The sequence below is a fragment of the Hyperoodon ampullatus genome, assembly GCF_949752795.1.
Source record: "Hyperoodon ampullatus genome assembly, chromosome: 11".
Classification (NCBI taxonomy): Eukaryota; Metazoa; Chordata; class Mammalia; order Artiodactyla; family Ziphiidae; genus Hyperoodon; species Hyperoodon ampullatus.
In genome coordinates, this window is record NC_136924.1 from 10,938,785 (window position 1) to 10,965,314 (window position 26,530).

Sequence of the window (26,530 nt, forward strand, 5' to 3'; positions counted from 1 at the left end):
ACATTTTTACATGTATATTAATCAGTGATATTGGTCTGTAATTTTCTTTTTTTGTAGTATCTTTGTCTGGTTTTGGTATGAGGGTGATGGTGGCCTCATAGAATGAGTTAGGGAATGTTCCTTCCTTTGCAGTTTTTTGGAAGAGTTTGAGAAGGATGGGTGTTAGCTCTTCTCTAAATGTTTGATAGAATTCACCTGTGAAGCCATGTGGTCCTGGACTTGTTTCTTGGAAGATTTTTCATCACAGTTTCAATTTCATTACTTGTGATTAGTCTGTTGATATTTTCTATTTCTTCCTGGTTCAGTCTGGGAAAGTTATACCTTTCTACGAATTTGTCCATTTCTTCCAGGTTTCCATTTTATTGGTATAGAGTAACTTGTAGTAGTCTCTTAGGATGTTTTGTATTTCTGCAGTATCTGTTGCAACTTCTCCTTTTTCATTTGTAATTTTATGATTTGAGTCCTCTCCCTCTTTTTCTTGATGAATCTGGCTAATGGTTTATCAATTTTGTTTATCTTCTCAAAGAACTAGCGTTTAGTTTTATTGATTTTTGCTATTGTCTTCTTTGTTTCTATTTCGTTTATTTCTGCTCTGATCTTTATGATTTCTTTCCTTTTACTAACTTTGCATTTTGTTTGTTCTTCTTTCTCTAGTTCCTTTAAGTGTAAGGTTAGTTTGTTTATTTGAGATATTTGTTGTTTCTTGAGGTAGGGTTGCTTTGCCATAAACTTCCCTCTTAGAACTGCTTTTGCCTCATCCCATAGGTTTTGGATCATCATGTTTTCATTGTAATTTGTCTCTAGGTATTTTTAAATTTCTGCTTTGATTTCTTCGTTGATCTCTTGGTTATTTAGTAATGTATTATTTAGCCTCCATGTGTTTGTGTTTTTTACTTTTTTTCCCCTGCAATTGATTTCTAATCTCATAGCGTTGTGGTCAGAAAAGATACTTGATATGATTTCAGTTTTCTTAAATGTACTGAGGCTTGATTTGTGACCCAAGATGTGATCTATCCTGGAGAATGTTCCGTGCACACTTGAGAAGAAAGTGTAATCTGTTGTTTTTGGATGGAATGTCCTATAAATATCAATTAAATCTATCTTATCTATTATATCATTTAAAGCTTTTGTTTCCTTATTAATTTTCTGTTTGGATTATCTCCCCATTGGTGTAATTGAGGTGTTAAAGCCCCCACTATTATTGTGTTACTGTTGATTTCCTCTTTTATAGCTGTTAACAGTTTCCTTAAGTATTGAGGTGCTCCTATGTTGGGTACATATATATTTATAATTGTTATAACTTCTTCTTGGATTGATCCCTTGATCATTATGCAGTTTCCTTCATTGTCTCTTGTAACATTCTTTATTTTAACATCTATTTTATCTGACATGAGTATTGCTACTCCAGCTCTCTTTTGATTTCCATTTGCATGGAATATCTTTTTCCATCCCCTCACTTCCATTCTGTATGTGTCCCTAGGTCTAAAGTGGGTCTCTTGTTGACAGCATATATATGGGTCTTGTTTTTGTATCCATTCTGCGAGCCTGTGTCTTTTGGTTGGAGCATTTAATCCATTCCCGTTTAAGGTAATTACTGATATGTATGTTCCTATGACCATTTTCTTAATTGTTTTGGGTTTGTTTCTGTAGGTCCTTTTCTTCTCTTGTGTTTCCCACTTAGAGGAATTCCTTTAGCATTTGCTATAGAGCTGGTTTGGTGGTGGTGAATTCTCTTAGCTTTTGCTTGTCTGTAAAGCTTTTGATTTCTCTATCGTATCTGAATGAGATCCTTGCCGGCTAGAGTAATCTTGGTGGTAGGTTCTTCCCTTTCATCACTTTAGATATATCATGCCACTCCCTTCTGGTTTGTAGAGTTTCTGCTGAGAAATCAGCTGTTAACCTTATGGGAGTTCCCTTGTATGTTATTTGTTGTTTTTCCCTTGCTGCGTTAAATAATTTTTCTTTGTCTTTAATTTTTGCCAATTTGATTACTATATGTCTTGGAGTGTTTCTCCATGGGTTTATCCTGTATGGGACTCTCTGCACTTCCTTGACTCGATGGCTATTTCCTTTCCTATGTTAGGGAAGTTTTCGACTATAATCTCTTTTAGTATTTTCTCAGGTCCTTTCTCTCTCTCTTCTCCTTCTGGGACCCCTATAATGTGAATGTTGTTGTGTTTAATGTTGTCCCAGAGGTCTCTTAGGCTGTCTTCATTTCTTTTCATTCTTTTTTCTTTGTTCTGTTCCCCAGCAGTGAATTCCACCATTCTGTCTTCCAGGTCACTTATCCATTCTTCTGCCTCAGTTATTCTGCTATTGATTCCTTGTAGTGTAATTTTCATTTCAGTTATTGTATTTTTCATCTCTGTTTGTTTTTTCTTTAATTCTTCTAGGTCTTTGTTAAACATTTCTTGCGTCCTCTCAATTTTTGTCTCCATTCTTTTTCTGAGGTCCTGGATTATCTTCACTCTCATTATTCTGAATTCTTTTTCTGGAAGGTTGCCTATCTTCACTTCATTTAGTTGTTTATCTGGGGTTTTATATTGTTCCTTCATCTGGTATATAGCCCTCTGCCTTTTTATCTTGTCTGTCTTTCTGTGAATCTGGTTTTTGTTCCACAGGCTGCAGGATTGTAATTCTTCTTGCTTCTGCTCTGTGATTTTTTTTTAAATGAATTTTGTTTTTTAAAAAATTCTCTAATCTGAAACTCTGAAATTATGCTAACACCATTTCCCCCAAGTTAAGCTTCATCTTTTTTATAATCACATTTTTTGAAATAATTTACATATAATAAGATTTATCAATTTTGAGTATCAGTTTATGAGTATGAATATTGTGTAAAAACCACCACAATCTAGTTATTGAACATTTTTATCACCTTGAAAAATTACCTTATGCCCCTGGGTAGTCAGTCCCCTCTTCCAATTGTTTAAAAATGTCTCTCCACTGTCTTATAACTTTCACTGTTTCTGATGAGAAGTCTATGAACATTCATGTCTTCATTCCTCTGTCTCTGAGTACTTTTAAGGTTTTCTCTTCATCAGTGGTCTTCAGCAATTTGATTATAATGTGCTTTGGTTGCTTTTATATAGATTTGCTCTGCTTAGGATTTTTTAGTTTTTATTGGCTTAAGTTTTTAAAAATTAATGTATAGTTAATTTACCATTTTGTGTTAGTTGCAGGTGTACAGCAAAGTGACTCAGTTATGTGTGAGTGTGTGTATTCTTTTCAGATTTTTTTCTATTATGCGTTATTACAAGTTATTGAATATAGTTCCCTTTCTTATACAGTAAGTCCTTAATGTTTATCTACTTTATACATAGTAATGTGTACCTATTAATCCCAAACTCCTAATTTATACCTCCCCCTTGTCTTCCTTCTTTGGGAACCATAAGTTTGTCTTCTAGGTCTGTGAGTCTATTTCTGTGTTGTAAATAAGTTCATTTGTATCATTTTCTTATTCCACATATAAGTGATATCATATGATATTTGTCTTTCTTTGTCTGACTTACTTCACTTAATATTATAATCTCTAGGTCCACCCATGTTTAGGATTTACTGAACCTCTCAGATATAGTGGATTTATAGTTTCTATAAAATTTTGAAAATTGTTGCCTAGGAATTTTCAAATATTTTGTTCTATCTTATCCTACTAGGACTCTAACTTCATCAGTATTAGACCACTTGATATATCCCAGAAGTTGCTATTGCTCTGTTCTTATATTTATTATACTTTTATTCTGCCTGTATTTCAGTCTTACTAGTTATTGCTATGTCTTCAAATTCTCTGATATTTTCTTCCTGTATAGCTACTCTGCTGTTAATCCCATCTAGACTGTTTTTCAGTTCAGATCAGATATTATGATTTTCATTTTGAGACGTTTCCTTTATTTTTTAACATTTACAGTTTCTCTCCTAATCATGGTCATATTTCCTGAATCACCTTGAACATATGGATAATATTTATAATAGCTGTTTTTACAAACTTGTCTGTTAATTTCATCATCTCTATCATTTTGAGGTCTAATATTATTGATTTTTTAAATGATTCTGGGTCATATTTTCCTACTTCTTGCATGCCCAGTCAATTTTGGTTGTAGTCTGGACATTTAAAATTTTATACTTGTTGATTTCTTAATTTTTTTTCCTTTAAATAACATATATTTTGCTTCTCACATGCAATAGCTACATTACTTGGAATTAGTGAGATACTTTCAAAACTTCCTTTTAAGTTCTGTTAGGGAAGTCTCAAAGAAATCTTCAGACTAGTACTAATTTAGCCCCACTACTATGGCACCAACTTTCTGAGCATTCTGCCCAATGTCTCTTATATGTATCCTTTCAACTTTGGCTGATGAGAATTATTCCCATCCTCATGTGAGTTCCTGTAATTTTTCTGCCTTTTGCTTCCCACTTGTTCTTTCCCTTGGCTTTAAGTGTTTTTTTAATTTTATTTATTTATTTATTTATTTTTATTTTTTATTTTTTGCTGTATTCGGGCCTCTCACTGTTGTGGCCTCTCCTGTTGTGGAGCACAGGCTCCAGACGCACAGGCTCAGTGGCCATGGTTCACGGGCCCAGCCACTCCACGGCATGTGGGATCCTCCCAGACCAGGGCACGAACCCGTGTCCCCTGCATCGGTAGGCGGACTCTCAACCACTGTGCCACCAGGGAAGCCCTTTAAGTGGTTTTTCTCTCACACATCCTCAGACTCATTTACCAGGTCTAGGTGAATTAAATCCCAGTATACTGAAAAACTTTGTATATATCCACTTTGGAATTTTCTAGTACTGGTGATGTTTATGGCCTGAACTCTTATCTCTTTTTATGTCCAGCAGCATGCATTTGTTAGATGGTTTAATATGATTTATTGTACATTTGACATTTGTATCATATCAGGTCATAGATACATCAAGACAGAGCAAGCCAAAATGGACAGGGCTTGTAGCCTAATTTAGCAAGGTGTGTTTGGCTACATGCTAAGTGTAGGGAAAGGCAACCATTTACTAAAATTCATGTAGGAAAATCTATTTCAGGATCTTAAGTTTGGATCAAGTCAGCAAGTCTTATCAATTTGACCAGGTAGTTAAAATAAGTTATGAGTAAAATATAGACAGGGAGAAATGAATAACTGAAAAAAAGGTTGTTGTGACATCCAGTCCTAGGGCAGAAGCAGTTGACTCTTCCCCCTGATTTGGTTTCCCTGTGATGTGTGGCCATAGCCAGGAAGATCCTTGTTTTTCTGAGTACTTCAGAGGAATATAAGATATCTTACAGAAGAACCAATGATCTGATTTGATTATGTTTAAAATTCCTTTACCTGACTTAATCCACCTGTAGAAAAAGATAAGAGAGTCTAGGGAGTAGTCGCTGTTCCCTCCCTTGTCTAAGGTCACTGCAAACCTGTGACATTCTCTTTCTAGATGTATTGGTTTCTTGAATTTGTTAATTGACGTTTAGTTAAGAAAACAGCAGCATTTTTACACCAAGTCAAACACCTGTGTGATTTGCTACTCATTGATGAGTATCACCGAAGAGTTATCTTTTTGCCAGAAAATCTAGTTTTCTTTCTTTTTTTTTAAAGCTCAGTTTCCACATAAATTTCTAATGTTACAGTGTTTTTTAGGGAAACCTGGTATGTTTCCACATGTTTTAGAACAGAACCTGTCAACTTCTAGCTTAGAAACATCTGTTTCTAAGTTCAATTTAAGCTGTATAGCATGGAGGAAAGAGTATAACCCAGTGCAGTGGCTCTTAAAGGTGTATCCCCCAGACCAGCAGCTTCATCATCACTTGGAAACCTGTTAGAAATGCAAAATCTTGGACCCTGTCCAGATCCACTGAATCAGAAGCTAGCAGGTGATTCCCAGTAATCTGTGTTTTATCAAGCCCTTTGTGTGATTCAGTGTGCACTAACGTTTGGAAATCATTATGTTTTTAAACAAGTACATCTTCCTCCTGCTCCGTGTTTTGTGATTCTGGGCAAGTAACTTAACTTTTCTATGTCTTTGAATCTTCATTAGTAAAATGAGGATAATAATGGTGCCTATCTTATGGTATAGCCATTAGATTTGAATGGGATAATACACATATCTTGTTGATAACAATTCCTAGAACATGGTAAGCACACAAAAACCTATTATTTTCTATTACTAGGCCTACCAGACTATATATGGGTTCTTATTCAGTCACCAAGTATTTAGTGTATGCCTGCTATATGCAACAAGTGTCCTACATGTTAGACATTATAAGAGAAATTCAATGTAACCCATGATTTCAAGTCATTTTTATAATCTTGTTAGGAATAGAAAATTATGCAAAAATGATAACCATGAAAACTAATGGTAACAAACACTGAAACAGCATTGACTTTGTGCCCAACACCGTTCTCATCATTCTCATTTAATCCTCACAATATACCTGATGAAATAGCAACCTAGTGTCCCCATTTTATACTTAAGAAAACTGAGTTCCTAAAGGGCTAAGTAGCCTGCCCAGTTTCATACAGCTAGCAAGTCAAAGACCCAGGATTCAAATCCATTCAGTCTAGCTCCAGAATATGTGCTCTTAACTCTTAGATTTTAGTACCTAATAAAATATAAGTGTCAGATGATTATTGTAGGCAAGAGATATGCTTTAGAAATTTGGAAATATTATCTTAATTTAGTCTGACCAGGGAAAACTGCCTGCACTGAAAAGGCAAACTTTGAGTTAAACCTCAAAAGTTTGGTAAGACTGAAAATCAGGGACTTCCCTGGTGGTCCAGTGGTTAAGACTCTGCTCTCTCAATGCAGGGGGCACGGGTTCAATCCCTTGTCGGGAAACTAAATCCTACATGCTGCACGACGTGGCCAAAAGCTAAATAAATAAAATTAAATTTTTAAAAAAGGAAAACCAAATTAAAAGAAAAGAAAGAAAAGAAAGGTGAAGTTAGGCTCTGTTAGAAGACCAGTCTATTCAGGTAAAGTGGGTATAGTGGGAATACCATTGTAAAGAAGTAAGAAATCAAGTACTTATGCTTACAGTTTGTCAGAGAGTGGGCTAAGTACCTATATATATTCCTTCATTTCACAGCAGCTGAGTTAGGTTCTGTAATTATCATTCTCATTTTACAGAGTATTTACTGAAGCTTAGATACCCTGTGACTTACCCAGTTATGAAGTAAGTGTCAGGAGTGGAATTTGAGTTCTGAAGCCTAGAATTTAAACATTGTACTCTGCGGTTTCATATGTTGTATTACTGCCAGATTGTAAAGGGTTTCATATGCGAGGATAAAAAGTCTCCTTTATCCTGTGGTCATGGAAAGGGACTCTAGCATAGTGAATATATACATGGGCCTTGTGAGTAAACTGCTCAGGTGCATATCTAGTTCCACCACTTACTGGTTGTTTGCCTTGCTCAAGTTACTTAATCTTGCTACGTCTCTTCCTTCATCTGTAAAATGGGTATAATAATAGTACCTTTCTCATAGGATCTATTCATTAGGGTAGTATAGGTTATACCACACAGCAACAAACTCAGAAATCTGTGCAGTTTAATACATTAGAAGGCTTTTGTTTGTTTGTTTACATTATGTCTGATGTGAGTTTGGCCTGTCTAATCTAAGCAGACTCAGAAACTCAGGCTGCTTCCATTTCGTGACTCTGTGTCACATAACTTCAACATAACCTCACATTTTTAGGTAGTAGATTGTGGTGGGGAAAATGACCACCAGGAAAACAATTGACATTTAACCACTCTGCCCTCAAAAGTGGCAGTGATCACTTCTCTCATACTGTATTAACTGTAACTAGTCACATGGCCAAATTAACTGCAAAAAAACCTGGGAAAAATAGGGAAGAACACGAGTATCAGAGCATACCAAGAGTCTCTATGAGGAATAAATATGTTACCACATGACAGCACTTTATAGTAGTGCCTGTCAGAAAGCATACTTGATAATGCTAGCCATTATTTTTAAGGAGCTATAGAGAAATTTTGAATAGTTGTATGAAAATGAAAATAGTATTTGGGGAAACTTGTTTTTAGTAGAAAAGTGACAAGAAATTAGGGGAAAGTAGCCAAATTAAATGAAAATCCAAGCATTAAAAAATGGCTAAAATCGGGCCTCCCTGGTCGCGCAGTGGTTGAGAGTCCGCCTGCCGATGCAGGGGACACGGATTCGTGCCCTGGTCCGGGAAGATCACACATGCTGCGGAGCGGCTGGGCCCGTGAGCCATGGCCACTGAGCCTGCGCATCCGGAGCCTGTGCTCCGCAACGGGAGAGGCCACAACAGTGAGAGGCCCCCGTACCGCAAAAAAAAAAAAAAAAAAAAAAAAAAAAAGGCTAAAATTATGTAGTAGAAGTGACCCCAGATTATTGTACAGATCCTTATAGTTTAGAGTCCTTGTATGCCTTGTATTTAGTAGACACCCAAAATTATTTGTTGGAGGAATACATTACTGAATTTAATTGCATTATAATGTGTAAAAGCTTGAAAAAAATGTATGTTTCAGCCCCTCTAATTTTTCTATTGAATTTATTCAATTTTATTTTAGTGATTGAAAATGTTATTTTCTATAAATTGAAAATTTATGTTACTGTTGATTTGCAGTAGTTATCAATATCTGGAATTCTAAAATTGGAGTCTTCAGACTCCTAGAGAACCATAGTATTTATAATATTCTCCAAGTTTCCTGAGAAGCTGATCTTAGGACAAGTTATTATAGGAAATATCAACTATTAGTTAATGTCAAATCATAAGGTGATCAGAAATTAAAACTATTTGAAGATTTTTTGTGCATATGTGATAAGGCCACCTAGGTATGTTTCTAGACCTCTTACCAGCTTGGTGAAGGACTCCCTTTTCTGGAATAGAAGCAGTCAAGGTCCCCATCCAGATGCACTAGCTCACATTCTAGGGCTGTGCTTCTCTTACATTGAGAGATTTAAAGCACTAATCCCCCAAGTTTTGTGTCCTCGTTTCTAGGAACCAGATCTTAGAGTGAAATTTCCCATACAAAAAGAAGAGTGTAACGTCTGAAAGACTGCTTAGCAGGTGATATTATTTATAATGAAAATGTCTGATGCGTTATTTCTAGAGAGATATTTTCCCAAGTAATTCTATAGAACAAGTTATATAGTTGGCTTACAGTGACAAACAAAAATAGCAGCTGTGCCCATTATTCAGAGCAAGTTCTTTGGGGACAATGGTTTTTCTGTTAGGTGTTGGGCAAATAAGACATGAATTCTCTTGCTGATCTGGTATCACTTACTATCTGAACAGCTGCCATGTTGCAAGTTGCAACAACTAGAAACAAACCTATGTCCTGAGTAACCTTTTAATTAATTTATTTTTCATTATTTTGTTTGTAGAAAGCATAAGCACTATTTTATTGAATAAAATGTGCTTCTTGTAAAATCTTTTGATATAACACTGTAATACATATATAAAGATAAACATTCACATTCTATTACACTTACTAAGTATATATACTTTATAGTTTTAAAGAAAATATTTAATTAGAAATAATCAATACTGAAAGAGAATAGGTAGTATTTATATATACAATTATTTAGCTATCACAATTTCTATGTTTAATTTAACTTTTATGGACTGGACTAATAGCAACTTGAAAATTTTACCTATCAAATTTCACTTAGATCAGTTGCTCTAATAGAGCTTTCATAATTTTAAGAAGAAATTCATTTATCTAAAGAGGTTAAAATCTAGTAATCTATAAAATATGGATTTGTTAATGAAAGGATCAACTCAGACTTTAACCAGTATGTTCCAATGAACTTTACATAACCCCTTGATACCAACGAAGGGATTAGTTATAGATTTTCCCAATTGGCTTCTTACTTTCATGTCTAGCCAGTGATAACACGAACAAAACTGATGTACTAAAAGAAATCTCTTTTTAAAACTTAATCCACAGACTCAGTTTGGAATTTCCTTTGGGAATGTGTTTCATTCATTAATGATTAATAGAGCTTCTTAAGTGACAGAATATTCACCAGGAAGTTTTCACTAAATGAAATATTGATTCAGCCCTTGACTAGGAGGAGCCCAGCTGGAAAAACTAAGGCTGAGATCTCACAGTGTCCTTATACTTCATTCTGAACATGAATCAACTTGTTACAGTGCTTTCTAATATATTTATCATAGGCTCTTTATAAGGCTGCATTTGAATTTAAGGCCAATTCACGCACTGCTAACTTATACAAATCTGACTATTGTTCCTTAAAAAAAAGACTTAAGAAAAAAATGTTTAAATAAAACACCAACTTCAATCTGGATATTTATTATGTGATTCACAAATTTGAAGATACTGTTGTATTCTTGAAGATCCAAGCAAACTAAATTTTTACATCCAAAGAAGTTCAAAATATTGTGACTAAAATAAACTGGGAACTTTTAATGTAAAGGTGATGAGTGTAATATCAAAATATTCCAAATGTAAAAATTCAAACACTGTTGACCCAGATTCTCTAGAATTATTGTGTGTAGCTAAAATATTATACTTGATGATATCTATATCAATAACCATGTCCAAAATATAGCATTTGATGATAAAACTATCATTTTGCTGATCCGTGTCAATTAACATCTCAACAGCTTCCACATGATGCCACTTGCAACACCTAGAAAGAATTCTAATGTCCTGTATTACCTTTGAAATTATTTTTCATTACTTTGGTTGTCTGGAGCATAAGCCTTTTTTTATTAGGTAAAATGTTTGTGGTAAAACATTGATCTGTTCCTTAATCTGATAAAGCAAATTCTTATATTTTTGCCTCTTGGATTATATTAGATTATTTGGTTAAAATGGCTCTTTATTCCAACCATCAGTTATTTCTGAGTAGAAAGCTGATTTCTTTATTTATTTGGTATGTACTCTCTAATTTTAGAGTTACAGGAATAGTTTACTTTAAAAAGTTCACAACATTTATATAAAACCAATGGCAATGTTAATCAGTGACATATCATTGGAATGTAACTGCCCAGGACCACAGTATCCCTTATTTTAGCAAATTCTTCTGATATCATTGATATATAGACTATGGTATAAGTTTCCATACAAGCCTTTTTTTTTAAATTTAGGACAATATGCAAATGATTTGAATTTCAGAGTTTCTTTAAGAGTTTTTTTTTGTTTCTTTTTTTTTTTTTACTTTAAACTCGATCATGTCTGATTTTATCATAACGTGCTGAGGTCTATTTTCTTCCCAATGTAGTGGTTTTACACTTTAAGGTGCACAAGAAAGACTATGTTTTAAAAATACAGATTTCCCTGAACCTGCCAGTAGAGGTCTATGTGTAGCTGAAGACTCTGCCTTTTAAAAAGCACCCCAAGTACCACTGATACAGTAGTTCAAGGAAAATCTTTTCAGAAACACTACCCTTCAGGGCTGGAGGCACACATAGGGATCTAGCTTGAATTCTCATCTCAATGAATTTTGAGAGCGACTAACACAAAGTATAGATGTGTTGGACCCTGAGGTTCTCATGTTAGCAACATGAGCATTGCCTTCCTTTTGCTCACACCTCCTCAATTTAGCCAAACTGAGACCTGAAAGATGACCACTCAAGAGTGTCTCATAGGTGTTACTGCATCTGCACTACCACTGTGGGTCCACCATCCTGGTAAAAAGTTTTGTACACACAAAAGCTTACTGAAATGGTTATACACTAGAAGAAAAGAAAATCAGTTTTACCTAACTGCTAAGAAATCCAACTTATAATAAGGTAATATGCTTTATTAATTTTCCTTATATGACATACCTTTTTCAAACGTTAGAGCCTGTCACTGGCACACGTCATTCCTTCTGCTAGTCAGGTCCACTCTGGAGACCAAGGTACCAGGTAGAAATTCGCTTGGTACCCAAAGAATTAGAACTGTTGGCTATTCTCAAGAACTATTTCCATCAAGTTATTAAAGTTTTTATTTGATCTTCTACAATGTAGGAAATTTACTTTGAAGAAACAGGACCAGTAATAGAATTAGAGCATCTTTTTTAAGCTGGATGAACACCAATGCAGTCTTAACTTTCAATACCCTTTATTATCGCATCTCAAAAATCATTATTTCATACCTGGCATTTTATAATTATAACTAAATAAGTTAGTTTGACATTACAGTCATGTCTTAAAGAAACCTTGACACTGGGTATTTTGATAAAGATTTAGAATACAGTGTAGCTTCCTTAGTACTGTAATAAATTATTTGGTAGGGTGGAATATTTCCTTGCTTTGATGAGAGCCTCAGTTAAAGATTTCATGTTATATTTAATATTGTACCTCTGGGCTGAACACCTCTGATTACCTCATCACCTGTGATGAATAGATATTATCTTAATGTAACATCCTGCTTTCAAACCATATCTTAAAATGAATCTAAGCAGAAACACAATATATGCCATTTATTTAACCCTTTGTGGTAAACATGGTAGGTAGTTTTTGATTTGGCAAGCATTTCTAGCTTCAAGCCTCCTAAAAAGTTCAAAATATATGGGCTCAAATTTTCTTAATAGCTTTAACTCTTTATTAGCAAACCATTAAGCTTTTGTCTGCTTCTTAAAATTGTAAAACATCTGATAATTACCCTGAAGAACCAAATCTAATCCTTTCTCTCTTATTAAATATCTGTAAGAAAAAAAAAAAAGCATCATTTCTGAAGTGGTGGAAGGGTGTAGAGAGCTAGTCAACTGTGTCCTCAGTAAATGAAAAACTGTGGTACTCCTCTATTTTGTTTCACCAAAACGTATTTGTATTTGTACCTCTCTGATGATTATTTTATTTAATACCAAGGCTACCAAGATCATAACTCTACACAGGGATGCATTATGATCTTGGTTGGCCCTATGCATTTTTGCCTTAATGGACCACTTCCTCCATTAAAAAATAATTAAAATTAGATTTTACAACTGTGTTTGCATAAATAGATATACCAATCCTGACTATACAGTCTAGGTAAAAGGAATAACTGTTGTTAGGGCTTTGTCTTCTTAACTCTTAGTATTTTAGGAATCTTACCCTCCCATCCTTCATTTAGTGTTTAGGAACTGTTTGTTTTTTAATTAATAAATTTTATTTTTTAGAGCAATTTTAGGTTAACAGCAAAATTGAGCAGAAAGTACAGAGAATTCCCACATACCCCCGGTTCCCACACATGTACAGCCCCCCTCCCTGTAAATACCCACACTAAAGCTGTACACTTTTTTTTTTTTTTTTTTTTTTGCGGTATGCGGGCCTCTCACTGTTGTGGCCTCTCCCGCTGTGGAGCACAGGCTCCGGATGTGCAGGCTCAGCGTCCATGGCTCACGGGCCCAGCCACTCCACGGCATGTGGGATCCTCCTGGGTCGGGGCACGAACCCGTGTCCCCTGCATCGGAAGGCGGCCTCTCAACCACTGAGCCACCAGGGAAACCCCAAAGCAGTACACTTTTAACAATCAGTGAACCTACATTGACACATCGTTGTCACCCAAATTCCATAGTTTTATATAGGAGTTCACTCTTGGTGTTCTACATTCTATGGGTTTTGAAAAATGTGCAATGACATACATCCACCGTGTGGTATTATATGGAATCGTTTTACTGCCCTAAAAATCCTCTGTGCTTTCCCTTTTTATCCTTCCCTCTACTTTAACCCCTAGCAACCATTAATCTTTTTGTCTCCATAGTTTTGCTTTTTTTCCAGAATGTAACACAGTTGGAATCATACAACATACAGCCTTTTCAGATTGGCTTTTTCCAATTAATAATATGCATTTAAGTTTCCTCTATTTTTGTTCATGGCTGGATAGCTCATTTCTTTTTAATGCTAAATAATATTGCATTGTATGGATGTATCACAGTTTATCAGTTACCTACTGAAGGACATCTTGGTTGCTTTCAAGTTCTGGCTGATACAAATAAAACGGCTATAAACATGTGTGGGTAGGTTTTTGTGTGGACATACATTTTCAGTTCATTTGGGTAAATACCAAGGAACCTGATTGCTAGATCAAATGATAAAAATATGTTTAGTTTTGTAAGAAACCACCAAACTATCTTCCACAGTGTCACTACCATTTTTCATTACCACCAACACTTAAGGAGTATTCCTATTTCTCTGCATCATTATCAGTGTTTTGGATTGTGGACATTTTAATAGGTAGGTAGTAGTATCTCATTGTTGTTATAATTTGCAATTCATTAATTAATGCTTATTTGTCATATTTATATCTCTTTTGGTGAGATGTCTTTTAAGGAGTTTGGCTCATTTTTTAACCAAGACATTCATTTTCTTATCATTGAGCTTTAAGCGTTCTTTGCATATTTTGGATAACAGTCATTTATCAGATATGTTTTTTGCAAACACTTTCTCCCAGTGTATGACTTATCATCTCATTTACTTGACAATGTCCCTAGGAGCAGGAATTTTTAATTTTAATGAAATTCAGCTCATTAATAATTTAGATGTGGATTTTGTGTTGTATATAAAAAGTCATCACTATACACAAGGTCATCTAGATTTTCTTCTATTTTTACTTCTAGGAGTTCTAGGGTTTCACATTTTGCTTTTAGGTCTGTGATCCTTTCTGAGTTAATTTTTGTGAAAGGTGAGAGTTCTGTGCCTGTATGTCTAGATTCCTTTTTTTTTTTTTTTTTAACACGGCAATGTTCAGTTGTTCTAGCACCAGTAGTTCAAAAGACTTATCTTGTCTCAGTTGTATTACTTTTTCTCATTTGTCAAAGATCAGTTTACTGTATTATCTGGGTCTATTTCTGGGTTCTGTCTTCTGTTCCATTGATCTATTTGACTATTCTTTTGCCATTACCACATTATCCTGATTACTGTAGCTTCATAGATAATCTTGAAGTCAACTAGTGTCATTCTTCCAACTTTTTTCTTCTCTTTCAAAATTAAGTTGGCTATATGCTTGTTTTGCCTCTTCATATAAACTTTAGAATCAATTTCTTGATATCCACAAAATATCTTGCTGGTATTTTAGTTGGAATTGTGTTCTATCTATAGATCAAGTGGGAAAAAACTGACTTCTTGACAGTATTGAATCTTCTTATCCACAAAGATTTTTTTTCATGTGACATCTTTCCATTTATTTAGTCTTTGGTATCTTTGTCACTGATTTGTAGTTTTCCTCATAGGAATTCTTAGTTTTTTAGTAAGAAGTTTTACTCATTCAAGAAGTTTATTTTGCCCCTGTGATCATCAATAGCCTTGTGAAAAGAAGCCCACACACTCTTCTTGTGAAAGGCTTGGGAAGTACTTCAAGGTAGCTGGGCTTGGTGGACCACTCTTGCTTTCTGATCTGGTTTTTCATAGCATTGGCCTTTTAAATTGATAAAGACTTTTGCTCATATCTAGGAGATTCTTATTATAATCCTTACTAAGATTCAAGGAGAAATATAATAAATTTAGGTTTTCCAGATGATGTAATATGGGGTAATCACCACCCCTTCTGTTTTGGTTTAACCCTCAACTCACTGTATTTCACTGAGAAACAATCAGAATTCACACCTATTTCTGAAATAAACAGCAACTTTTGGTAAAATCATTTTAATTATCTTATTTTTAAAAGAGTGTGTCTGGGCTTCCCTGGTGGTGCAGTGGTTAACAATCTGCCTGCCAATGCAGGGGACACAGCTGCAAGCCCTGGTCTGGGAAGATCCCACATGCTGTGGAGCAACTAGGCCCATGAGCCACAACTATTGAGTCTGTGCTCTAGAGCCCATGAGCCACAACTACTGAGCTTGTGTGCCACAACTACTGAAGCCCACACACCTAGACCCCGTGCTTCACAACAGGAGAAGCCATCGCAATGAGAAGCCCACACAACACAATAAAGAGTAGCCACTGCTCGCCACAACTAGAGAAAGCCCACGTGCAGCAAAAAAGACCCAAGTCAGTCAAAAACTTAAAACAAGTAAAATAAAAGAGTGTGTCTGATACTATTCTTCTCATAATGCAGTCTTTAATTTATTCCCAGCCCAAGTTTCCAACTGCTTGAATTTACCATTTGTGTTTTACAAGAAAATGGTTAGGAAAAACCACATTCACAGAAAGATAGACAAGATGAAAAGGCAGAGAGCTAGGTACCAGATGAAGGTACAAGATAAAACCCCAGAAAAACAACTAAATGAAGTGGAGATGGGCAACCTTCCAGAAAAAGAATTCAGAATAATGAGAGTGAAGATGATCCAGGACCTCGGAAAAAGAATGGAGGCAAAGACCAAGAAGATGGAAGAAATGTTTAACAAACACCTAGAAAAATTAAAGAACAAACAAACAGAGATGAACAATACAATAAGTGAAATGAAAACTGCACTAGAAGGAAGCAGCAGCAGAATAAATGAGGCAGAAGAATGGATAAGTGACCTGGAAGACAGAAAGGTAGAATTCACTGCTGTGGAACAGAACAAAGGAAAAAGAATGAAAAGAAATGAAAACAGCCTAAGAGACCTCTGGGACAACATTAAACACAACAACATTCGCATTATAGGGGTCCCAGAAGGAGAAGAGAGAGAGAAAGGACCAGAGAAAATATTTGAAGAGATTATAGTTGAAAACTTCCCTAACACGGGAAAGGAAAGAGCCACCCAAGTCCAGGAAGCACAGCGAGTCCCAGGCAGGATAAACCCAAGGAGAAACATGCTGAGACACATAGTAATCAAACTGACAAAAATTAAAGCCAAAGAAAAATTATTGAAAGCAGCAAAGGAAAAATGACAAATAACATACAAGGGAACTCCCATAACATTAACAGCTGGTTTCTCAGCAGAAACTCTACAAGCCAGAAGTGAGTGGCATGACATATTTAAAGTGGTGAAAGGGAAGAACCTACAACCAAGATTACTCTACCCAGCAATAATCTCATTCAGATTCAATGGAGAAATCAAAAGCTTTACAGACAAGAAAAAGCTAAGAGAATTCAGCACCACCAAACCTGGTCTACAACAAATGCTAAAGGAACTCCTCTAAGTGGGAAACACAAGAGAAGAAAAGGACCTACAGAAACAAACCCAAAACAATTAAGAAAATGGTCATAGGAACATACATATCGATAATTACCTTAATTGGGAATGGATTAAATGCTCCAACCAAAAGACACAGGCTCACTGAATGAATACAAAAACAAGACCCATATATATGCTGTCTACAAGAGACCCACTTCAGACTTAGGGACATACAGACTGAAAGTGAGGGGATAGAAAAAGATATTCAATGCAAATGGAAATCAAAAGAAAGGTGGAGTAGCAATACTCATATCAGATAAAATAGATGTTAAAATAAAGAATGTTCCAAGAGACAAGGAAGGACACTACATAATGATCAAAGGATCAATCCAAGATGAAGCTATAAAAATTATAAATATATATGCACAAAACATAGGAGCACCTCAATACTTAAGGAAACTGCTAACAGCTATAAAAGAGGAAATCAACAGTAACACAATAACAGTGGGGGATTTTAACACCTCACACCAGTGGGCAGATCATCCAAACAGAAAATAAATAAGGAAACACAAGCTTTAAATGGAACAATAGACCAGATAGATTTAATTGATATTTATAGGACATTCCATACAAAATCAGCAAATTACACTTTCTTCTCAAGTGTGCATGGAACATTCTCCAGGATTGATCACATCTTGGGTCACAAATCAAGCCTCAGTAAATTTAAGAAAATCGAAATCATATCAAGCATCATTTCTGACCATGACACTACAAGATTATAAATCAATTACAGGGAAAAAATGTAAAAAACCCAAACACATGGAGGCTAAACAAATACGTTACTAAATAACCAAGAGATCACTGAAGAAATGAAAGTGGAAATCAAAAAATACCTAGGAAAAATGACAATGAAAATACGATGATCCAAAAGCTATGGGATGCAGCAAAAGCAGTTCTAAGAGGGAAGTTTATAGCTATACAATCCTACCTCAAGGAACAACAAACATCTCAAATAAACAATCTAACCTTACACCTAAAAGAACAAACAAAACCCAAAGTTAGTAGAAGGAAAGAAATCGTAAAGATCAGAGGAGAAATAAATGAAATAGAAACAGAAAATAATAGCAAAGATCAGTGAAACTAAAAGCTGGTTCTTTGAGAAGATAAAGAAAATTGATAAACCATTAGCCAGACTCATCAAGAAAAAGCGGGAGAGGACTCAAATCATTAGACTTAGAAATGAAAAAGGAGAAGTTACAACAGACACCACAGAAATACAACGCATCCTAAGAGGCTACTACAAGCAACTCTATGCCAATAATATGGACAACCTGGAAGAAATGGACAAATTCTTAGAAAGGTATAACCTTCCAAGACTGCAGGAGGAAGATATAGAAAATACGAGCAGACCAATCACAAGTAATGAAATTGAAACTGTGATGAAAAATCTTCCCACAAAAGTCCACGACCAGATGGCTTCACAGGTGATTTCTAGCAAACATTTAGAGAAGAGCTAACACCCATCCTTCTCAAACTCTTCCAAAAAACTGCAGAGGAAGGAACACTCCCAAACTCATTCTATGGAGCCACCATCACCCTGATACCAAAACGAGACAAAGATATTACAAGAAAAGAAAATTACAGACCAATATCACTGATGAATATACATGCAAAAATCCTCAACAAAATATTAGCAGAGAATCCAACAACACAATAAAAGGATCATACACCATGATCAAGTGGTATTTATCCCAGGGATGCAAGGATTCTTCAGTATATGCAAACCAATCAATGTGATACACCATATTAACAAATTGAAGACGAAAACCATATGATCATCTCAATAGCTGAAGAAAAAGCTTTTGACAAAATTCAACACCCATTTATGATAAAAACTCTCCAGAAAGTGGGCATAGAGGGAACCTACCTCAACATAATAAAGGCCATATATGACAAACCCACAGCAAACATCATTCTCAATGGTGAAAAACTTAAAGCATTTCCTATAAGATTGGGAATAAGACAAGGATGTCCACTCTCACCACTATTATTCAACATAGTTTCGGAAGTCCTAGCCACGGCAATCAAAGAAGAAAAAGAAATAAAAGGAATCCAAATTGGAAAAGAAGTAAAACTGTCACTGTTTGCAGATGACATGATACTATATATAGAGAATCCTAACGATGCCACCAGAAAACTACTAGAGCTAATCAATGAATTTGGTAAAGTAGCAGGATTCAAACTTAATGCACAGAAATCTCTTGCATTCCTATACCCTAATGATGAAAAATCTTAAAGAGAAATTAAGGAAACACTCCCATTTACCATTGCAACAAAAAGAATAAAATACCTAGGAATAAACCTACCTAGGGAGACAAAAGACCTGTATGCAGAAAACTATATGACACTGATGAATGAAATTAAAGATGATAAAAACAGATGGAGACATATACCATGTTCTTGGATTGGAAGAATCATTATTGTGAAAATGACTATACTACCCAAGCAATCTATACATTCAATGCAATCTCTATCAAATTACCAATGGCATTTTTTACAGAACTAAAACAAAAAATCTTAAAATTTGTATAGGGACACAAAAGACACCGAATAGCCAAAGTGGTCTTGAGGGAAAAAGAGCTGGAGGGATCAGGCTCCGTGACTTCAGACTGTACTACAAAGCTACAGTAATCAAGACAATATGGTACTGTCACAAAAACAGAAATATAGATCAATGGAACAAGATAGAAAGCCCAGAGATAAACCCATGCATGTATGGTCAACTGATCTATGACAAAGGAGGCAAAGGTATACAATGGAGAAACGACAGTCTGTTCAATAACTGGTGCTGGGAGAACTGGAGAGCTACATGTAAAAGAATGGAATTAGAACACGCCCTAACACCATACACAATAATAAACTCAAATGGATTAGAGACCTAAATAGAAGTCCAGGCACTATAAAATTCTTAGAGGAAAGCTTAGGAAGAACATTCTTTGACATAAATCACAGCAAGATCTTTTTTGATCCACCTCCTAGATTAATGGAAATAAAACCAAAAATAAACAAATGGGACCTAATGAAACTTAACAGTTTCTGCACAGCAAAGGAAACTGTAAACAAGACAAAAAGACAGCCCTCAGAATGGGAGAAAATATTTTCAAATGAACCAATGGACAAAGGATGAATCTCCAAAATATATAAACAGGTCATGCAGCTCAATATTGAAAAACCAAAGAACCCAATCCAAAAATGGGCAGAAGACCTAAGTAGACATTTCTCCAAAGAAGACATACAGATGGCCAAGAAGCACATGAAAAGATGCTCAACATCACTAATTATTAGAGAATTGCAAATCAAAACTACAATGAGGAATCACCTCACACCTGTTCGAATGGGGATCATCGGAAAATCTACAAACAACAAATGCTGGAGAGGGTGTGGAGAAAAGGGAACCCTCTTGCACTGTTGGTGGGAATGTAAATTGATACAGCCACTATGGAGAACAGTATGGAGGTTCCTTAAAAAACTAAAAATAGAATTACCATATGACCCAGGAATCCCATTCCTGGGCATATACCCAGAGAAAACCATAATTCAAAAAGACACATGCACCCCTGTGTTCATTTCAGCACTATTTACAATAGCCAGGACATGGAAGCAACCTAAATGCCCATCGACAAATGAATGGATAAAGAAGAAGTGGTACATATATACAATAGAATATTACTCAGCCATAAAAAGGAACGAAATTGGGTCATTTGTAGAGACGTGGATGGATCTAAAGACTGTCATACAGAGTGATGTAAGTCAGAAAGAGAAAAACAAGTATCATATATTAACGCATATATGTGGAACCTAGAAAAATGGTACAGATGAACCGGTTGCAGGGCAGAAATTGAGACAAAGATGCAGAGAACAAATATGTGGACACCAAGGGGGGAAAGTGGTGAGGGTGGTGGTGGTGGTGTGATGAATTGGGAGACTGGGATTGACATATATACACTCATATGTATAAAATGGTTAACTAATAACCTGCTGTATAAAAAAAATAAAATAAAATTCAAAAGAAAAAAGAGAAGAAAATGGTTAAATATGTGTCAAGATCTCTAAAACTTTGTACATGATATTATACAATATTTTTTTTTAAAAAGTTAACAGTATAATTTTCTCTACAAAATCAATAAGTTTCATAGATATACTCTGTATTTATATTATTTAAGTAATAGGCATATAGTTATTTTAGATATAAACTCTCCTTTTCAAAATTATTTTTTTTTTCCTGTTTTCAATAGGGATTCTCTACTTAAAGTATTGCCTGCTGTAAAAATCCTCAATGGTGAAATGCTAACCTCTTATTCAGGAAGTCACACTGAAGAGCACTATGAACTAGAATTCGAGCGTTTCCTGGTACTTTGTCAGTCCCAGATTAGAGAATTTAACTTACTAACAGAAAAATATACTGGAGAAAGGTAAGAGTTTTATCTCTCCTTGTCATAATTAAAAGGTATAATGCAATTTATACATGTGATTAAAAATTATTCCGATCAATACAATGCTACTCTTTTGGACTAGTACAGCGTGTTTTAAGGATATTGTCTCTTTAGAAAAGGACTTCTGGGCATCACTTTTTATTATTTGAAATGTATTAATATGTATTTTGAACATAATTTAGAATATAATTTAAAAGCTAAAATTAGATGAAAATAAATGAAAGCATGAGGATAGCTTCAAGAAAAGATGCAAACATTCATTCATCTGTTCATTCAATTAATCAGACATACATACATTTTTTCAACAATTATTGATGGGCAAGACATATAATAAGCTAAATATTACACTTTACCCTCAAAGAATTCACGATTACATTAAAAGAAAATTAGCTAAAAAATAGTTACAATGGAGCAAGACAAGTTTTATAAAACATATGATATTTATTATGTATATTTATTATATAAGGAATCATATTACACATATATTTGTGTACTAAGGTATTATGGGAGCATAGTGGAGAAAAGCAGTCAACATGTGCACACATTCAGAGGACAGAGGCTGAGAACAGAGTCCTAAAAATATATCAAAGAAAGAGAACTTCCCATTCCCCACCCTGAATTCTGAATGCATTACTATGAATTAATTACAATTGATCTTTTTAAAACTGTATTTCCTAATTTATACTGCTCCAAAAAGACACAAATGAAAAAGGAAAATTATTTTATATTTTACTCATGATAATTCTGCATTATAAGTGGAACAGTTATGTGCTTCCAAATGTCTAAAATTAATTACTACATTACATATTATTTTGCTATTTGTACTTTCGTACATGCTCATACTACGTAAGAGTTCGTTTTTCTATTTAAATGTTTTTAAATATAGCCTATTCATTTTTTTCTTTTTTTATTAGTTTCTGCTTTATAACAAAGTGAATCAGTCATACATATACATCCGTTCCCACATCCCTTCCCTCTTGCGTCTCCCTCCCTCCTACCCTCCCTATCCCAACTAGCCTATTCATATTATAAGTAAATCTCACAGCTTTAAAAATAATTCCAATTCTTATAGATAATGTTGACTTTTAGCAAAAACTAAGGTCATTTACATTTATGTTTTTAAAATCTAAACTGATATCTCCTTATGTATGTATAGTAATCTACAATTTTTATGTAAAGGTGACTCTTGACACCCCTTACATTGAAATTTAGATTTACAATTCTTTGGGAGAATTTATTGTTATTACAATGAAAGTTTTACTTGAGAATTTAAAATAGACTGTATTTTTTATGTTTCATCATAAATGGTGGTGAATTCAACACTTAAGCATAAACAGTTGACATCCAATATTGAACTGAACCTTTTCTGCATTATTCATCAACAAAATGAATGAAATACAAAATATTAAAATATATTGGAAGAACCTAGGCTAAGGTCTACATTTGTAAACATACGAGGTGTCTATCTCTATATTTTAGGAAATAATTATAAATTTCATTTTGTTTGGTATAGCTAAATCCAACAACTGTTCAGGAGAATCACAAGCATTTACGTCTTAAAGTATTTGAATTCTCTTTGCAATGGATTTTTTTCCAGAGAAAAATGGGAATAAAAACTTTCCCATGATATAACTTATTTGTTTAAAAGTCCAATACAAATATTTTGCATGGCAAAAGTCAATGTACAAAGTACTTTCAAGTTGTTTCATAAATAACTTCTCCAAATTTAGGCAGCCATCATTTCTCATGCTTATGGCAGTAAAAGCATGGATTTTTCTCATTCATTTGTACCAAAGGTACCTAGGATAAAAATGATTCTAAAACTTCCAGACGTTTTGTCTGGATTAATGGATTGAAATTAAGTAAACAAATATTTTCACATTTTGTGAGAAATAAGATAAATTTTTATATAAACAATCAGAAATAAGTTTTTAATGAATTTTGTAGTAAAATTTAATATGTCAGGCCACACAGGGATATTTTCAAAACCTGTATAAGTGTTAATATTTGCTGATATAATTCTTCTTATTAAACATCCTCATTATTTATTTGCTCAGAAATATTTTCACGTTGGATGCTGCAGAAAATCTCTGCCATTATTTCAAGAAATTGATGACACTTAGTAATGATTGTCGATATGCACATGAACATGGTGATGTAAGTATCAGCAAGAGAGAGGAATCAGAAGCTCAGAAAAATCATTTGCCTCCTACAAACAGTGACAGCATACTGCAAAATAGAGTCCTTTACTCTTATGCAAATGAACACAAACTGGACTCACCAGGTATTTCTGAGAAATGGATGGACTCTGGCTCTACTCATTCCTCACTAACCAACCCCTCCTTATGTGAAGATACTAAAGGAAGAAATCAGGAAAAAGTAGTAGGCCAGAAAAGAGAAGACAGCAAGGCAAGCACTTTCCCCACCAAAAGAATACCATTCATGGAAACAGTAATGACAAGGTCTCTATTGAAGAACTGCCAGAATACTGAACATCATGAAAAAATGTAAGATTTATAGATCACTTTTCTTTTACAGTTGTATTTTATTACTTTTTATGGATAATCTTAGTCATTGTTACCAAATAATAATTTGGTAAAGGATTTCAATCACTATTATATTTCATGTTAATTCCCTTATGGTTTTATGATATGCACAAATTGTTAATTACAGTGCAGATCAATTTGGTTGAAATTTGGCAGGTTCTGATTTAATTAACTAGTATTATTTAATTTAAAATTAGTAACTGTGAAATTATTTTTTCTGCCTTCTAATCTCTAAATAATTAAAATGAATTTTTAAGAAGAAATAAAATAATCCCATTATTCTTAAAATACTATAAAGACCTCTCACATGAGGGTCTTATGACATGCTTCCAGGGAAAGTCAGAAAATCCTCCCTGCACATGCCTTTTCTCAAATTCCTTGAGCTTAAAATATTCAGCATGCCAGGGTACATTGGTATATTTTGGGATAGTATTAGCCAGGGTACCCTAGACATTGCCTATTTGAATCCCGTTAGCTCTAAATACTCCAGACATTTCCTACTGAAATTTCAGATAAACAACATTTAGAACTTTTTAATTCATGATAAATAAAATAGCCAAATGATAATAATAAGGAAGGATGAGGAACTGAATATATAGACAAACCAAAGACCTAAAGAATAAAAGGAAAAGAAAATGTATACCCACTTGCTGAACCTTGCCATTCAGTGTTTCAGGAAGATTCACTGTCAGTTGTGTAGGCGTTTCCTAAGCATAATTTACATGTGTTCCTATGCTAAGGGCATTTTTATCATCATTATTTTTACTAGATAAAAGATGAAGATAATGATAGTAGTAATATGAGCTGTTTTTTCCAATATGGAGAGCACCTTATATTTAGGAAGCCCTAAAGTCAGCTTCTTTACCTGCTCTCACGGCTTTCTGCATGGTGCAAAGCATCCTGTTGTTAGTGTCACTGAGGAAAATATCCCTCATCTACCTTTTTATTTTCTTCCTTGGGAAATTTTGCTGTTAGTGAGCTGAGGAATTCAAGCACTAAATGACTGGTCAGCTTTACAAGAAATTCACAGTTACAGTCAGTGAAACTTGTATGTATCTGTAGAGAAATATAAGATGCTGTCTCAGGTTAAATGTGTTTTCTTACAGACCTTTCATTCTTTACCAGTTATGCATTGCAAATGTTTTCAGATCTTTTTCTTTATCACCCAAATACATATTATAGTGTCTTAAATTCCTTAACTCTTTTTTTATTAAAAAAATTTTTTTTATTTTATATTGGAGCATAGTTGATTTAAAATGTTGTGTTAGTTTCAGGTGTACAGCAAAGTGATTCAGTTATACATGTATCTATTCTTTTTCAAATACTTTAACTCATTTTTTTTCAAAAGATGAAGGAATGAATTAATGGTTGAATGACCAAATGTGAATTAATTCCATAGCAAAGTTTATTAAGTTCTATTTACCCTAGGAGGAGGAAATGATTTGTTGAAACATGATTTTTTTTCCTATAAGGAGTGCAAGTAGATTATCTTAAGCCAGAAAAAAAATTTATCCACTAACTTCAATTCATATCAAAATAGATTGAAGCCTTCCACAAGCTTTAGGTAAAATGGTGATGATGATGACAATATTAATAACAATAGAAAATGGTTACATCATTCCATTCTAATTTCCCACAAATATATTTCTATGAGAAAAAAAATATAAGGTGATGTCTGGCAGTTTATCACTTAATTCCATTTTGCCTTAAACTCACTAGTATGAGGAATGAAAAAATTTCTTTGGGCTTGGCAATTATAAAATTATTGAAAACTTTTTCAAGGGAGCCTGGAAAAGGTGAATATACATGAATCACTTCTCCTTCATATACCTTTTAAAACTAAACCCAAAGATTTGAAGAACAATTAAGCCAGTAGTTAGCACTTTGACTCTACCTTGTACCTTGATAATATTTCTGCAATAATCTATGTGGGAAAGGAAAACATATCCAATGATGAAGAATTAAATGATTAAGCAAGCTGAGAACCCACTTACAATCAATGTACATTATTATTCAAATTTTGGTAATGTTGCTGGGCAGCTTATGGGGATGTGGGAAAAACACAGTGTTGATTGATTCAGTGCCAGAAATTGGTAAATAGTTGTAGGCTGGAAAAAATGTTAAAATTTACTACTGGGCTTATAAGAGAATGATTTAAGTATTGTCCATGGGCAGATAGGCAAGTGAAGCTAGAAGACCTGATGGGTCCTTTCTCTTAGATAGAAGGGGGGCCCTTCCTCCTCTCAAAACTTAGTCTCTCTGCTCTGAACAGTATCCCACCCTCTCTTGCCAACTGACTCCTATATTTTTCCCCTTTTTGCATCATCATTTTTCCCCCCTTTCTAGTGGTTCAGCATCATCGCTATCATACAAAATCTCGATAATATCTTCCTCCTTAAAAGAAACAAAAATCCCTAGTACTCATATCCCTCTCTAAGTTACTGGCCCATTTCTCTCCTTCAGATTTTAAGGTTTCCGTATTATTTTTACTTCTATGACTATAGTTAAATAAAAGAACGGATCTTATTTTTAAATAATACTTTAT

General features: G+C 34.4%; 1 protein-coding gene across 1 annotated transcript in view; it reads left to right on the forward strand.

The window, feature by feature from the left end:
• Positions 1 to 26,530, forward strand: part of LRRIQ1 (leucine rich repeats and IQ motif containing 1) — a gene marked incomplete at its 3' end in the record, with an annotated part of 287,926 nt that overhangs the window by 166,965 nt on the left and 94,431 nt on the right. Inside the window, exons 19-20 of the mRNA XM_079714084.1 lie at positions 21,242 to 21,418; positions 23,497 to 23,946. Of these exons, the coding sequence (XP_079570210.1) occupies positions 21,242 to 21,418; positions 23,497 to 23,946 (627 nt within the window). The remainder of the gene's footprint in view (positions 1 to 21,241; positions 21,419 to 23,496; positions 23,947 to 26,530) is intronic.